At 35.0% G+C, this 18,379-nt stretch overlaps 1 protein-coding gene across 1 annotated transcript; it reads right to left on the reverse strand.

The window, feature by feature from the left end:
• Positions 1-5,884: 5,884 nt before the first annotated feature.
• LOC149781530 (cGMP-dependent protein kinase 1-like) lies at positions 5,885-17,679 on the reverse strand. The gene is made up of 6 exons (XM_089934983.1): positions 17,648-17,679; positions 15,853-15,942; positions 14,430-14,571; positions 10,704-10,867; positions 6,465-6,593; positions 5,885-5,957 (listed from the first exon to the last, which is right to left on the reverse strand). The coding sequence occupies exons 1-6, from the start codon at positions 17,677-17,679 to the stop codon at positions 5,885-5,887; spliced, it is 630 nt and encodes a 209-aa protein (XP_089791109.1).
• Positions 17,680-18,379: the final 700 nt, after the last annotated feature.

Below are 18,379 nucleotides of genomic sequence, written 5' to 3' on the forward strand. Positions count from 1 at the left end.
TCCAGTCACTTGAAATGAGTTGCTACAGAACCATCCTTGGCATCTCTTACATGGACCATATCACAAATGAAGAAGTGCGTAACACCATCAGGCGCGAAGTAGGCCAATATGAGGACCTCCTCACCACGGTCAAAAAGAGAAAGCTGAAATGGTATGGCCATGTCACTAGAGTCAACATTCTATCCACAACACAGTCCTGCAGGGCAGCGTCCAGGGTGGCAGAAGGAGAGGTAGACAGAGAAAAAAGTAGACTGACAACATCACAGAATGGACAGGAAAAGTTTTGCGGAGACACAGGCATTGACACATGATCGAGACAAGTGGAGGGAACTGGTCAGATGTTCAGCAGCACAGTGCCTCAACGACCACACTAGGTCATGAGAATGATGATGATGATGATGATTATGTTACAGATATATACACTGCTACTAAAGATCAGTTACAGCAACAAGTATATACCCGTATATATATATTTTGGCTAATACTTTAGGTAGTACTACTTCAGTCACCATTTCCGCTAATATATTATCCACATTCTCATTCAATATGTCAGACAGTTTTTAAGTTTCATTCAGTGTATATTTTCTACTAGTCGGTCTATTCTAATTTAGTTCATCTTTTTTCAATAATGTCTCGACTGCATCTCTATACCTCAAGCCTACTGGTTAGAGAGGTTCTTACCCAGGTCGAATTATACCAAATACTTATAAAATGGTACTAACAGCTGCCTCATTGAGCGCTCAGCATTAATAGGTTAGTGTTAGGACTGGTGGCCTTGTGTCAGGATAAAGTGAATGGGTGGGACATGATGCTACATGTCTGCGGTATGATGCCCCAGTGCTAGACATCACTAAAAACTGCCACATTGCAGAGATTGTAGTGATATGAATGAACAATAACTACGTCAAAAATCCAAATCTATGTCTCAAACATACAGATGCACACACACACACACACGCACACACACACACTTCAGGAGGTATGAAAACACTTTAAATTAGTACAGGAAACAGGTATACCGGCACATCATTTCATTATTTGTCATTTTATTACTATTAAAGTTTGAGAAGGTAGTTTAATCTGGATTCGTTCATGATATGTTTGTTTTCTATAATATTCCAGATATAACTATTTGTATACAACGTGACTGCAGGAAACCTATATGATTACCAGTTAAGGCAAACTCTTAAGCTAAGGCAGTAAAATATTAAATATAGGTCGCAATTACCTCTGGTTTTAAGGTGTGCTACTAATAAATATGCATACAATTTCTTGTTTCGTGATTCTAGCATGAAAAGAAATTTGAAAAATAAATATAAGGCACACTTTAACCAAGGTCACTGCCACAACGATATCTGCGTCACTGTGATCTATATTTTTAGTCAAGGTGCGACACTTGTCAACATGCAGCTCCTGGTGAACTTTCAAGATTCCATGTATAACAGTGTACCTGTTTCCAAAAAACAAGACCGAGCTCAAAATGTTCTGAATGAATATAGATATAGTACATATGTATAACAGTATCCCATTTAAGCCGTCCTGGGGGGAAGGGGATAAATGCCTAGGAAAAAAGAATAGTTGAGATGCATGCATATTGTGGGGAGGGGGGAGGGACATAAGCGCAGGTAGAATTTACAGGCATGTCGATTATTATGTATACGTTGATGCCAAATCTGACGTGTAGTCATCTTTGCTAGTCAAAGTTCCGATGAGATAACCCTATCTGTAGAGAGTTTATCATATCGGAACATTGGTGACAGAACGTGACGTGCACTATAACGACTCTGCCCTACTTCACTGAGGCAAGCTAAATTGTAAATGATATTATGTCTATCTTTTTGAGGCTAATTGACGCATTGTTCACACAAGGAATATCTCCTGTTACCTGTAAGTAACAGTATTCTGGAAATAATCAAGTCAGCATATAACTCCGTGATAATGGCTATAAATGTTTTTAGGATGCTGAAAGAAAAGTTACTCTACATTTGTAAAAATGTTTTATTCCGATTGATGGAATAAACTTCTGAACAATGCAAGCACGCTTTTCGCATGTGAAGGAAACAAATACCCAAAAAGTATTATCAACAAAATAACAAAAGCAAAGCAAACAAATTAAAAAGTCAAAACAAGCAAATAACAAAACAAAACTAGAGTACAAATACTTGGGCAATGCAAAATATAGTGTTGGTCACGTGAGTGTGACAGTACTATGACGTGATTTTAAGTTAAATATTGGAATATTGGAGGAAATGCAGGTGTTTTACAGGCCATATAAAATATATTAAATGATTGAATTTCTGCCATTGACCTGCATAATTCTAAACTTCTGATGTTATTTACATTGTTTTGCAAACATAGGAAAAGTAAGAGAGGAAAAAAGGCATTAGTCACATAAAATTATCATAGTTAAACATGGATGACCAAAAATTATCATAGTTAAACATGGATGACCATGATAATAAAATCTCTTGGAAGAGTAGCTTCCCCTTGACGATTATCAATGACTTCAAAATGAATCAACATACTCTTTTTTCAATAACCATGTAAGATCAAGGGGTCACATTGCCCTGGCTTTCCTGATGACCAATCCAGCTGACAATTCAAGCCTTCAGACTAAATTTACCAATCAGTAAACAGCAGTTAGGAAACCCTCCAAAGCCAGAGTTCCACCAATCAAAATTATGTAGAGCACAGGGCACATGTCTATTTCATGAATCAGAGTACGACTCACAACTAATAAAATAAGCAGCTGAAGTCATATTATTTTATAATGATGAATACCGTCCTTCTAAATGTACCCGCCACAAGCCTTTTTTTAACAAATGTAACTTCGTTCACTACTGACAGACATAACTGTACCCACGCGCTTACTTCCAATGGAAACAATAAGCATTAGTTTAAGTGAGACTGAAACAAGAGAAACGAAGACTACATTCTCACGAGATGAAAGGCTAAACCAACAATAGGCCAGAGAACCGGACCAACTACTACAAAAACAGACAGAAGCGATATAAATAATTACAAATCCGAATAACCGTCAGGGAAAAGACTTCGAAGCCAGAGAAACACCTAGAAATCTAACCGACAAGACAACTAATAAAGAAAAGCAGATGCAGCTACCACAAATCGAGCACAAATCAACATTTCAAAGTATGGATGAACAGATAAAAGCTAAAACAAAGTAAACCACAAGGAAGTACTATGATGCAATAGAAAACAAACAACTATTTAATGAAGCAGTGACACACAAACAAGCAAACTGAGGCCAGCCCCTGTATGGCCAATTGCCTTCTGAAAGGAGACCAGGGTTAAGAGAGGGATGCAACAGAGAGAGAGAGAGAGAGAGAGAGAGAGAGACAGACAGACATAGACAGAGAGACAGAGAGAGACAGAGAGAGAGGCACACACGAACACACCAACTGTAAAACAAAACAGATTTAAATTAAAGAAAACAGCCTTGTATGATTTGAAACATCTACACCAAAGTAGTTCTTGAAACAATAACATAAAGTAAAATTACAAATTATGTCTACAAGAATGACTCTAGGCAAGAGTCACAACTAATTAAAACCAAGAAAGGGGGAATGGAGAAGGGAAGATGACCAGCATGTAAAATACCTGGAGGGAGTAGGGAACCATACAACCATCAGAATAACCTCGAGCAAAAAAAATCACTTTAAATAATTAAATCTTCAAGGATCGAAAACAGTGCTTACGAGGGGACACCTCTCAAGTGCTAACCACGCCACAGATGCTTGAGATGGAACTTAAGGTGTCCACATAAACAGCGTGCACATCCATAAAAATCAAATAACATGTATGATTACACGGTACTCACATTTCATGTACAAAATGAAAAGAATATAAAATATGCAATTAGACGCTTGATCATGATCTTAAAATTTGAATTGTGTTAATTTTAAAATATAAAATGAATGATTAATGTGTTTGTTTTTGCCAACGATTGCCTTGTAATATGCATATATTTTGTATAGAGATATCAAGTATGTGCAACTGCCAGTGGGTTATGGCCATCACTAAAATACGTCCAGCAAAATATATCTTCACAGATGTTTGTAGACATTGTTGAAAATCATAACCCTTCACTCTGCATCTAATGTGCATGCTTCAGTGATTTAGCGCGTGGTAAGCGTTCTTGATAGTCTCCAACATCAGGATTCACTTTTAATCAATTCACTTGCTTCTCAGCTACTAAATTTATGGTCATCGGGGAAAAATAGAAGTTGACAGATGTAAGGTGGGAATAGTAGAACTGATCTAAAAATCCGGGTCCCAGCTTATTACGTAATCAATGCGTGGATAATCTGTTTCTTCTGTGAAGCTTTCACAATCGAAATTTCTAGCATCAACTGAGGATTCGACCTGAATAACGAAACACACGTCTTGGGTTAATATCTAGTTAGAAAACAATCAACGAAGGAACAACGAAAACCAAGAAAAAATAAAATATTAAGATAGATAGACAAAAAATATAAAACAATGGCAATGGTCAAAATACGATTCACTCAGTTTGCGATGATATTACTTTACGTCACCTACAAAAACCTGTCCATACATGCCGATATTGTATTTTAGTGTAAATAGATGTCAGAGCAAGATAAACGGGACAAATCACATATAAAAGTAATGCCCTGTATTAAATCATCTTATGGGAGACAGGAACGAAAATACCACTGAGCCGTTCATTTTTGCTGGTCCAAATGTGTTTGTTTTTAGAAACTGTAGTGTTAGCCGGTGCTTAAATATCGATATGAATCGGATGGCAATGAGGGACCGATTGCCTCTTTTAATGGACTGCTGCTAACTGGGGTTCTTAAATCAGTTGTATGAAGCATCCACGTAATCCAATAAAGTTGGTATATCATGATTAACAGCCAATTCACATTAATTGTCTTGCAGTTTGTTTATTTCTGCATGTTGCTGTTTTTGTGGCATTGTTTGTTTCTTTGTTTGTTTGGGTGTAGAGACGGGCATGGTTTAGAAAATAAAATGGAGAGAGAGAGATTATAACCGTTGGAATAAAAGGTGGTTCCATTATTCTGCCTCGTAAGTCCTCCCATTGAAATTCGTTAAACCATCCAAGCTTTGGTATTTCCTGCGCGGTGGGGCGTTGGACAGGATCATTTCTTGCAAAGAAAGGAAAGGGAATAAAGGTAATGCTTGAATGAAATTAATCAATATATCAATCATGCAGAGGGCGCATGGTTATTATAGGCATGTCTCTTTTGGCTTTAAATGTTTAATTGTTTAGTTATGAGTTTGATTCATGGGCAATACCTTGTTATAAATATTAACATTCAATTATGTTCTACACTACACCGTGATACAACAGACAAAAACATTATATTCCTTCCATTCTTCGCACGTTACTTCAAATGGATGACGCCCCTGTGAGGTTTAAGGAACAGTGCATTTTCTACATATTTTCTATGAGACAGATATGCAAAATTGGAAATATCGATAACTTTTTTGTGTTAATGGCGATAACGGAAAGTGCTATCCATGGAATCTGCAAGAGAATGCTTGATAATACCATTCTGATCAAGCACGAGTGAATATTCTACCGTTATATGATTTGTGTCTATCTATCGAGAAAGACAGACAGACAGACAGGGACAGGGAGAAATTCGGACTAACTTTCAAATCTCTATATATAGAGACAGACAAACAGATTAGATAACAACATTAAAAGGACAAATAAGATGATAATGAAATAGCTGCAAAATTTTTATTGACTTTGTCGTTGTACAGACACGTTTGGCTATAGATGTTCAACCTACTCGTTATTTAACGGCAAAAACAACTGAAAACATTATGTTTGTCTCTACGCATTTAAAGAAAATCTATGGTGAATTTTACAGTTTCATAAAAATGCAAAGTCTAGCGCTTCATATATTGTGATATGATCAACCGTGTTTTCCCCTTTTTCAAACTGTCTAGAAGCAAATGAAAGCATAGAGGTATAGTTTCACGTATACAAACACTGAAACCCGTTCGGCAGAGTTATATATCTACTGAGGTGAGATAAGAGAATCCTTAGTTGGTGCACCGCTCTCATTTACTGGGACTTACCTAATTATTAATTTATTTTCTTTGTGTCATAAATTGTGTTTAACCAGAATCCAGCGATAAGCTCTCAATCTGAGCTTTTGGAAATGTGTTAATTTAAAATCGAGTAGGTTTTGGTTTTGTGTGCTTGGAGGTTAGATGTTTGTTGTCTTCGTTATGTTCTCGTTATATTTCTGGTATATAGCTAGTACGTTGAAATCAAAGACGAAAATACCTTCTTCCTTGTATAGTTTCCATATAGAATCTACAGTGTTCCTATGTCACTTCGGTGGACAACAGCATCGATCCCTTTCCGATATGTGTAGTTTCCGTAAGAGACCTTCAAAAATGTTTCTTTTATTATTTGCAAAGACATCAGCATATCTCCTTCTTACCTGCACAATTTCCGTATGAAATCTTCAGCGCTCTTTCTAATTTCGGTTGGGAAGACAACATCATTGATCCCCTTTATGATATTATTAAATATCTGCATGTCATTATCATCCTTGTCTGCAAATAAGGATCTGGAAGACGAAATACAATATTTGAAAGATAAACAACTTCATGTGCTTACTAGGTACTTATAAATATGTACAGAAAGGATAACCTAAACAGACAGAAAGCATAGCAAAATCAAGAACTCCTAAGGACTAAGCAATTTTCGACATTGACTTGAGATGCAAGACAATATATATCTGCTGACATGTTTTAACCAAGAATTATGTCTCCATCACGTGTCTTCTTTTTCGTCTTCTCTGAGTTATCTCACATAATGGAAATAAATTAGCACATGCTAGAAATAGAGACTGTAAATATTTCACAATTGTATTTGTGAAGGCTCAAATAATTGTACACGATGTCACAGGTTAACTACGTATTTACCATTTGCTGCATCCGATAACGGTAACTGAAAATGATTACTGACAGATGCATCCGTCAAATGACTAGGTAGAATGTAAAGTAGTGCATGAGATCATCAGTTGCAATAACTCAACTACTATCTTTTGTCCGAAGTAATTTTGCTGTAGCGGTCTCGGTTGAAGTACCAAAAAATGCATTAGATACAGACGCATACACATTCTCACATTCATTAATACCATTGCATGACTGTATTACTTATCATCCACGGGGTATAAGTTTAACCAAATCCGTTATATTATTGTTTTAAAAATAATGTATATAATGTATGAATTAAAGTTTAAAGGAGACCAGAAACCAATGGAAATATAGAATAATAATAAAAGTACTATAGCAGAAAACCTTATTCTGAAGTATCATCTGCGACCGTAACACCAATATTTAAATATTGGCCTATCTTCTAGGAGCTGAATTTCCGTGACCTCGTATGCAAAAGTTTCGCGCCTATTCGGTTACTATTGGGACGTCATAGTAGCAACTCCAGCAACCCAAGTGGGAGTTGCCAGAGTAAAAGACAATGCCGTTTTGCGTTGCTTACGGGTGTAATAGAATATTAAGTAAAGCCTGTGGACAACATTTTTTTTCCGATCGATAAAGACATAATGAAAGAATGGATACATTATTACAAACGAGTCGATTTTAAAGCAACACCATACAGTACTCTGTGCTCGTTACATTTCTAAAAGGAATGTTACGATAGGGATCATGAAAAAATGGAAGCTCAAGGATACGTAAATGCTAGGCCTAGACTAAAAGTTGGCGCTGTTCCAGACATACCTTTGGATATTATAAATCCTGGGAAAAGTGTTAAACGTCTGATTTACGAAAATAGGCAGAAGGCCGAGTAAGTGACCACAAAATGCAACAATCAATTCACAGATCTTTTATCTACACCAACAGTGCTTAAAACAAATCTGATAGCCCGATACCCTGGGTCCATCTGGTTTTAGCTTCGGCTAATCCTGTATTTAAAGTGAGGTGCCCGTCGGGCTTGTCGAAACAAAAATTGTTTGCCTGAGAAACCTTTGATCGCGCTGGCGAAATGAGTAAATGTATTTTCAAGAGGTTGACATACATGCCTTAACACGGCACAATCGAAGTCAAATCACCACTGTCGTATGTGAAATTTAGATCTGATTTTAATCAAATGGAAGCTTTGCTAAATATAAGATTCTAAACCTGCCGTGTTTCGAGAAAACAAAATCTTCAGTAATCTTAAAAAATTAAAAATTAAAAACAAAATAGTTTTTAGTGTATGCCTGTTACATGTACTATACATAAACGGTAACCTGTAATGATTGGAACTGATATAAAACTATCAGTTTGGCAGTTTAAATAGCAGCGATTAAAAAAAGGAGGTCAACGTTTCACATTAACTGGCTGACAATATAAACTGGGGGGGAGAGAGGATATTATTGACCCAACCCCTTGCCCCAATGTGCGAGCGCCCATGGGACATGCCTTTTCTCCTTGTGATACGCCTTATTATTCCTACAGGACAAGCCTGGTTTGCATATTCTTGTCAGCTCTGGCTAAATTGCAAAATAGCTAAAGTTTTGATCCAAGTAATAAAGCCGGTGTGACTAATGAACATAATCCTTATCCTTACATTGATCTTGTGAAAACGACTGCCCTTCAGACATACTTCAAAGAAACCATGTTCGACAGTGTGCGTATGAAAGCACCATCAATTGATTGCCAAATAAACGATGCCTATTTTGTTGTTACTTACGATGCCATGGACTTCATTTTAACTGTTCAAATTTGCAGTCACAAGTTACCGTACACGTGGCAACTGTTTTTCTCACGTTTTATTCCCCATCTTATATCCTTAGGTTTAAGTCTTAATCCATGTAACACTGTTTGCTGAATAAAATATTTATTATGAATTAGTTCTTTAAGGGCACATATGCTGCATGGTATATTTTGTTTTATTCCTTGTTTTAATTTAATCATAGTGATTAAACTTTACATATACGGTGGTGGAATGTCAGGTGTTAACTGGCCGAGTTTCTTTGGCGGAAATGGAGATGCGATTTTGTTTGCAGAGAAAATTTCACAGTGATCATTCGTTTAAGCTAATTAGTGACCATTTCTTTACCAAAAAATTAATTTTTTTTTACTATAGTACTGTTACTTGAATAATGTTTAATCTTCACGTTCTATTTACTGAAGAAAAACAAAACTGTTGTGTGATGTTAATTATTTCGTCCAGTGCCGGATTTAGATGTGTGTGCGTTTGATTTGACAATTTTTCAGTCACATTGCAACAATGTCTGCAGTGTGGCAGTCTAGACTGGATTGCATACGTTATATGTGTTAATAAATGGTTTGGGGTTGGGCTTTTTTCTTCTGACAAATGAAAAGTTGACAGACATAATGTAATAATCGGGACTTCGCTGAGAAAAATTAATGAGATAATACGAGATCGGGAGGTATTTCTCCCGGCTTGAGAGTTGACAGGTATGAACTGTCCGGGCTTGTGGAATTTCAGTCAGGGATTGAGTTTATTTAAGTCACCAGCCCGGTGCAGGACACACGGTACTAATTCAACTCCATGAGTAAACATATGGAAACACCATCATATTTAAAATTCAATAACTTAAAATTTCTGGGTGCTGATGATGAGACCTATAATTCTCCATGTACATCTAACCTTGATGCAAGCTTATGTTTGGAGAACACCATATGAGCTGCGGCATTTTGTTTACATACATGTGCATGAAACACATGTTATTGATTCTGCACCAGATGAATCAGGTGCTACTTTCACTGTCGAGTACTCCTGAGTCAAGCCTGTAAGAATGCTAAAATTGCATCAGTAGAAATTTGTCTATATTTTTTTTAAAATTGCATATAGTGTAAGCTCTCAAAAGATATTTTTCCTAAAATTTTGATTTAAATTATTAACCAATTATGGACCACCAAACCCGTAAATACTCTATCATTTCTAGACTGGTTCACAGTTCTTCCGTATAATTAGTACTGTGTGTTCTGCATGTGCCTACGAAAATTCGTTTAGCACTGACCAGTACATTACATAAACTTTTATATTAGACAGCAGATTCAACTTTTGAATGTGCAACCCAAATGTGGTCTCCTCCTGTCTGCCTCGTTCGCCATGTTTACGTTTGTATTCGAGGACTGGCTAGTATTGCGTCACGGGACCACGTGATCTGTCGTCTCATCAAAACTCGGAAAAACTCGGAATCGTGGTATCTTCCACGCAATATAATCACTACCCGCTTACGATATTTAATTTATAACCATGACAGTTGAATTAAAATCTCTAGAGAATTACATACGTAAAAGGAAAAGTTTGATTTCTAGGCTCCTACATTTTTCTTAAGGTTAATACAAAATCGGTATAAATTAAATTTTCATTTAAATAGATTTTTAGTTTTAGTTTATTCGTTACTTTCGGTTCAGATATAAAAGATGTACGTGTTTGTAAAAGAAAGACGTGGGTAGACAACTAGATTCTCTTCTTATATATTAAGCATATTATATTATTTATACGAAGAGGCGTAACTTAATCATTCATACATGATCGAGGCAGACGTAACTGTTTTGACATGTGCGCTATTGCGAATTTAGCTGTATAAAAACACCAGAGGCTCGCGTACTGTATAAATGCATGTATTGCAGGCACAGGCTAGTTTTGGTGCTCAGCAAACCGTTTATAACTCCCGTACACAATGTTTGTCAATTCTTACCGGCCAGAAAGCATAGCAAAAACAAGAACTCCCAAGGACCAAATATCTGCCGCTGTGTCGTGTCCCTTTTTTAAAATGATCTCAGGGGCTATATAATCTGGCGTTCCACACATCGTCTGGGTCTTTTCACCTGGTCCGACCTTCTTGGCCATACCAAAGTCAATCTATTGAGAGAAAAAAACGAACAAAATGATATGTGTTATATGTAGCTGAAAAGCAGAGTGTATTCGGAAAGTACTTAGTAACCCTAACTTGACAATATCCACTATAAGTAATGAAAGGTGAAATGTTTACCTAACTAATCCATGAGTGAGGATGGGGATGATCTATCACTGATTCACCGAATGCGATCTAAATCAATCCGACATGTGTTGCAAATTATTTCTCTAAAGGTTTTACAAAACCCCTGTTAATTTGTGCATAACAATGGGCACTTAAATTAGTGCTATGAAACAAAAAGTTGCCAATCTATGCAAGAAAAGGATAAACAATATTACATAATGTTTTCTAACCACATAAAGAAATAATATTTATTCTCAAACTAAAAGAATGAAACCCATTAATAAGAGCGCGATGTATAAGATTCAGTTTTAACGTGTCATAGAGACACGGAGGACTAATTTAGCAAGGCCACAAGTTCATCAATGTTAAAATATGCCTTCCACTTACATATCTAAAATGCAGAGCAAAGTTTGACCAAAGAATGTTATTGATGGAGAGTTGAAGGCAATTATTTACATCGTTATGGGAATAAAACCATTTCCGAATATTGACTAAAGGTATGCCGTATGTTTCATTCATTTTTCTACATACTTTATGAAATCCAGTACATTCATTATAAGGCTAGATGAACCAAAACCAATTTTCTAAAATTCGTTTTGACGCACATCAGATTCATGTGTAAAGATTACAGTTCAAACATGTATGGCGCAAATTGTTGTAGACTTGTACTTATCAAAGGAAGAATCATTATTTGAATACCATTCTACTATAACAAGCAAGACATGGGTTGCCACTACCATAAGGCGACATAAAAAAAAATATTGAACAGGGAAAAAATCTAAGGATCTCAAGTCGATTTTTTTCACATCTGTATCGTTTTTGTTGTTGTTGGGTGTTGGTGAAATAATTTAATCGGTTTGGGAATTATGATCTGCCAAAGAAATATATTTAAGAACATGCAGTTGAAGTAAATGATGTCATATTTCCACTCCTCTGTATCACATTGGGGATAGGAGAGAAGAAACAAAAACATGAAGTCATCTACATTCCCTCCCAGGCCAAATGTCTGCTAGGAGACATACTTACTAATCATAGATTTCATAAATAGGACATTCGTATCTACAAAATATACAGGAAATTGACTTGGAGCATGTGTTGTGCTCCAAAAATGGATGTGTAATTGATGGATGAATGATCTGACAAATGGAGATAAATGCTCACGGGATTTAATAGAAGAACTTTGAATATGGAACTGTACCTTTATACCGCTTGTCCAGTAAGTGTATCATACACGTTTTGGACAACATCTTAGTGTTAAGCCCCTGCAACTAAATCGGGGATAATGGAAGGAATGACAAATAAATTAATGAAATGCAGAAGATACAACCGAATTACGATTTTGGAATATTTACCAAAGATCATTTATATATCTCAAACGACTTTGGAGTTGTGATCTGGAAAGGTCCTTATAACCAACAAATGTATCAACAGGATAAATGCCGAAAGATTTTACAAATATTGGAAATGAAGCACTGTGAAGACCATAAGGCAGATATGAGCCACTAGTCTAATATGTGTTTCAAGTTTCTTAGAAATACATCGATTTTTTGCGATATACTCCGGACCTTAGAATTGACAAAGAGGGTTTACGTGGAGACAAACGGACAAAGCGTTAGCTACATATATCTGTCGTGGAGTGGGGATAAGGAATAGAACGGAACAAGAAATGGTCATGCTCTTGACTTACGGTGTCGTTTATATTTATGATAACAGCAACTTCATATCAACTCGTGATATATATTGAGACAGTTATAATGATCATTTAAAATTCGATCCGACAGAAGAATGTAAATTGCCTCAGTGAATAGGAATAGTATAAGTCATTATTTTTGGGGAGTAAAATCAAGAGATATTCATACTGGCCTTACATTTCCTCTGTAGTCCAAACGGACGTATTTCCGAGTAAAAAGGTGGAGGTATATCTATCTGTCTATATATATATATATATATATATATATATATATATATATATATATATATATATATATATATATATATACCAGTTTTGCATCTATTGTGGAGTCCAAGTGTACGTATCTCAGAGTAAAAATGTATAGGTATACATATAAGTTTTGCATATGCCATGTAGTCCAGGAGTACGTATTTCAAAGTAACATTAGAGGTATACATATTATTTTTACACTTCCTTTGTAGTCCAGGAGCATGTATTTGAGAGCAAAATATAGAAGTATTCTTATGTTACTTGTTTAGGCTCGAATAAACAGTAAGAGAAGAAAGGGTGATAACAACAAGCTTACAAAAATACATAAATTTATTTCCCTGGAAAAGTTCTGTAAAAATAATAAAAAAAATATGAACTTACGGTTTTATAGAAACAAATCCAATATTAATCCGAGAATTATCGAAGAATACATTTTTTAAAGTCCTAATAACAAAATGTCCTACTGATTTCACGTTCGAATCCCGACGAAGAATACAAGATGGAAGACGATGACGTATGGTACATTCTGTAGTGTTACATTCTGTAGTGTTGAAGTCTACAGTTACTTATAGAAATAAAAATTTATCACGTCGGTCTTGGAAATCCAAATTAAATTTCTTAGCAATGTCTTTTCAAAATTTCTCTGTGATCACTTCTTAAAATATTTCCAGAGAATTAATTCTTTCGAAATCTAACTGATCTGAAGAAAATTATAACTCAAAATCTGGCTACAACAAAATAACTTAACATCAGTGTAAAAAGCCCAAAACAGAAATCTTTCTCTACGCATCTTTATTGAAACTAACGGATGCACAGTAATGGAAAAATTGCGAAACACAGGGCCATATGACCGTGTTTAAATGTAAAAAAAATCACGTGCACATAATATGGCCTTGATTAGACGAATGGTTTTACTCTTAGAATAAAATAAAATAAAATTGTTTACATCTTGAATCATGACCTTGACAACAACCAATCATTTTAAAATAAAATAGAACTTATTTACGTGTTTGCTACTAACTTTGAATCAAGGTTAGGTTCTAGGTCAAATCCTGGTGTTTACGAAAGAATAATTCATGTCAACTGATTTCCTGGAAATACTTTTATCTCCAGTGAATAAAGTTACATTATAATAGCATATAATAGAATGCAAAATTTAAAAGTGACAAACAATTAAAGTAAAATAAATATGAATTAAATCAGATATACGTAACAGTATACATACCATTTTTGCACATGCTCTGGAGTCCAAAAGTACGTATTTGAGAGTACCAATACCAAAATATATGAAATCAATTTTGCATATGCTTTTGGAGTCCAGGAATATTCATTTGAGAGTACAAAGATATATATATATATATATATATATATATATATATATATATATATATATATATATATATATATATATATATATATATATATATATAAGTTTTGCGTACGCTCTGGAGTCTGGAGCCAGGATTACATATATGAGAGTATAAATGTGTAGGTATACATACCAGTTTTGCATATCCTTTGGAGTCCAGGAGTACGTTTGCGAGCTGTAGATCTCTGTGGATGATTCCTTTTGAGTGTATGAAGCTGATTGCCTCTACTATACAGGCTGTGTAGAATTTTGCAGCTGTATGACTAAGGTTCTTTCTATAACAAAAAAGTAACAAATTTAGAAGCGTAGAGGAGCATAGCATTAGACTTTGTTCAAAGTCGCCATATATTGCGTTCTATGAAGATTTATATTAAAGCCATCAGACCATTCTAGGGCATTCATCTCCTTCCAGTGAATATCAACAACTCACATCTCCAACAAATATTTTTTCATTCAGAAAATACAAAACGTGAACCTTTTCTCAAAAGTCATATTCATCAAATATTTTAAGTTCCTCACCGTTTCTACTGTTTACAGGGTCTAAATAAAATTATGAAAATCTAAATAACTATATAACCAGAATAATTCAACATCTGCAACTCTTAAAAAAGCAATTTTACAGTTGTGATTTTTACGTGTTTTGTGTATTGAACTGATAACGTCGAGAGTCACATGACATTAGTTCAAAATATTTATAACTAATACGTATGTGTTAATTAAGGCAGTGACGTAGGAGGTCGAGTCGTAGCACCCAAACTGTACTTGTGAGAAAATAAGCGGAATAAAAGTAAATACTTTTGTCACATTTGTTCAATGAGTGACATATCTAAATAACAACAAATTAATTAATTTTGTTTATAAGGATAACCTTTAACCTTGGAAAAAGAATTTGTTACAGCTGATGTGACTAATGCGTGTAGATCACGTAGACAACCGGATCGCGATTATATTTGACAGAAAATTTAGTTTCCTGTCCTTAATTAATCCCCGTGATCGTGTTGTAAGGTCTGAAGAAAGCCCAACAATGATGAATTTATAAAATGATACAAGCGTATAATACAAACACGGCCAGTACTGCTAATAGTGTCCTAAAGTTGAGGGATAAAGGCCATTTTGTATCTTATTTAAATAAGGGCTCACTTGAAATTACCTGAATGTAACACGTAGCCAATGTTTGTTTCAACAGGAAACTTATGGTAAAAACAGTGTACAAGGAAGAAATCACAGCTGCTAGATAACAGATTTACAAAATTAGCGCCGCCATCCATAGCAAGTATACACGCACAAGTAGAATAAATGCAGTAAAATCGATCTCCGTTTCTTCAGATAATTTTTATGATGACATAAATATGCACGTTTGTATCATCAAATTATTGTGCACCTATAAGAGAAAGATGACCTCTACAGTGCCACGTACGAAAGTGTTAGTTGATGTTTCTTATTTATTTAAATTTGGATTTTAACACCATCCTTTAAGTGTTAGCTTTCTTGAAAAACAAACAAACAATTACGGTAATACAATCTAAATCAGCAGTGTATAAAATTGTTTAACTTACTCTTCATTTAACAAGGTGAACAGCTCGCCTCCAAGACAAGGCTCCATTAACAGGTACAGATGTTCATCATCCTTAAACGTTTTATGCAACCTGGAAGAAAAAAAATTGTGAAAGAAACATAGCTCCATATCTGTTATTTGATCATACCTACCTTATAACTATCATCTACTAAATACTATAATTGTATTAACATGTTCAACTGAAGATGCCTTAATTACAAATATTTTAAATGGATACAATAGCTACTGAATTTTCGTCAGGTCTAAATGTCGATAAGATTCTTAAATTTTTTCATGACGCTTTTGTCATTTGTATGAGTTTGATTATTCGTTTGCAGCTTCCGCGTGAGACTCGATATTTTATTAAAAGGAATGCATTTAATTATATTATATCATACCCGACTTGTTTGTAACGTCTTTATAGGCCAAGGATTTCATGTCTTAATATAGTACGATAGCTTAATTGTTATTGTCTCTCATCCTATGGAATTTATGCACATGAGAAGATCAATTTGTGTTGGACTAAGGCGAATCTCGGTGGACAAGTAATTTTGTGACATGATCTCCTTGCGCAATATGAAAACGTGATGCACGTGTTTTTGTACTTTTTCTTCATTTCTTTTAATACAGTATTTTCACAATCATAATAGTTAATGTAATCTAATGATTCTTACCTTTTACAAATTTACTGTTTCTTAATGAACAAATTCTATCCAACACTCCTATTTAATATATTGAAACTCTATAAAGTAAATTGCCTCGAAATAAGCATAACAACTAAACATTTACCGTCTTTCCTAAAAGTGAGTGACCCAAAAATGACTGCTCACTTACTATTTTGTCCAGCTTTAATTGACAACAATGCTTAGATACCATGGAGTGTTCACTGAAGTGAAAAACTTAATGCAACCTAGAAAATAGTTACTGTGCAAATGGGATCCGAAGTGAAATGAATTCGGTTTTCGTTTGGATAATACGTATGGCTCAATAGCAAACCAATGCATATGTAGACCCAAAGAGTTTAAACCAATACATGTATAGACGCAGTCAATTCAAGCCAGTACAAGTATAGTCCCAAACAGTTCAAACCAAAACAAGTATAGACCCAAACAGTTCAATCCAATACAAACATAGACCCAAATCGTTCAATCCAATACAACTATAGACCCAAACAGTTAAACCAAACAATGTATAGTCCCAAAGAGTTTAAACCAGTACAAGTATAGACTCAAAGATTGTAAACGAATACAAGTATAGACCCATTCAGTTCACACCAATACAAGTATAGACCCAAACAGCTCAAACCAAACAAAGTAAAGACCCAAACAGTTAAAAAAAAAGCTATTCCAAATTTGAGAATGATCAAGTGACATGAAACACTAGGTCGGTCTTCCGTAATGCATACCAACAAGCTTATCGAATTTCTTTTGTCTACATCAAGTGGTCATTGCATTAAATATGCTAAGAAGATAACGTGCGTACCAGGTTTTGTTCGTCTACTTGAAACTGATTTTGCTTCATCGTGCTAACAAGGATGTTGTCAAAAAGAAAGTTCAAAATGATGAATAAGCAGTTTTCATATCCTTTTCAAGAGTATGTAAATATGTCTACGGCTTCCTCTTGCAATTGAATTTCTTTCCTTCTTTATTTAGGCAATCGTCCTAAAGAGAGCATAATAAAAAAAAATGACAATTGGACAAACGAAACGACACCAACATCTCGTATTAAGGACATCTACAAGCAGTGGGAGCATGGAAAATAAAAATCATAATGGAAAATAAAAATCATAATCTTACCTTACAATGAAATCTGATCTCAATTCCGCCATAATGTTCTTTTCATTCAGGACCTGTGTTTGTTGGCCGATTGCAACAATGTGCTGCTTGTTGAGTATCTTTAGAGCATACGTATCTTTGCTGTTATTGTTTTCCTGCACCTGAAAATTATTCACATACGTAATATGTACTATTTCAAGGTATTGTCTTTCCTGAAGACGTGCAGTTATGTTCTACGGTTTAAGGTATTGTCTTTTCTGAAGACTTTTATTTGTATTGTACAATTTAAAGGTATTGTCTTCACTCAAGACTTGTATTTGTGTAGTACATTTTCACAGTGTTGTGTTGACGTACTACAACCAAAGTCACTTATAATCAATGCACATTATCAACCAGCCGATTCTCACCGTTGACTTTATTGATTTTTTCTAGGATCATGTGATAATCGATGAGTATTTATCGAAGTGTAACTTGTACCCAATCAGTCGCCAAAAAATAAAATTTGGGTGATTTGTGTTAGATTTGTGAGTGATTAATAAGATACGTACGTTTATCCAACCAAATCATAATCATTTAATCCTTTTAATTCCAAGTTTCATCCTTTTGACGTCAACATAGCGGATTCCATTAAATCAGCGTCTGCATTAAAGTAGTACGTAGTAGTTTTTTATGCAGATTAATATCAACGTCTTTGCTAGCTATGAGTCACCATCATAATTTATTACGCAAACATGCTTTATGTTTTTCCTTTCA

This window comes from Sinohyriopsis cumingii, chromosome 15 (assembly GCF_028554795.1).
Source record: "Sinohyriopsis cumingii isolate HCF-2022 chromosome 15, ASM2855479v2, whole genome shotgun sequence".
NCBI lineage: Eukaryota > Metazoa > Mollusca > Bivalvia > Unionida > Unionidae > Sinohyriopsis > Sinohyriopsis cumingii.

Excerpts from the sequence above, each read along its gene's own strand:
- LOC149781530 (XM_089934983.1), bottom strand. The coding sequence starts at position 17,679 with ATGGCGGAATTGAGATCAGATTTCATTGTAAG. Across the intron at positions 15,943-17,647 it reads AGATCAGATTTCATTGTAAG|GTTGCATAAAACGTTTAAGG; the intron begins GTAAGATTATGA and ends TTTTTCTTCCAG. Across the intron at positions 6,594-10,703 it reads TTTGCTATGCTTTCTGGCCG|ATCCTTATTTGCAGACAAGG; the intron begins GTAAGAATTGAC and ends TTCGTCTTCCAG.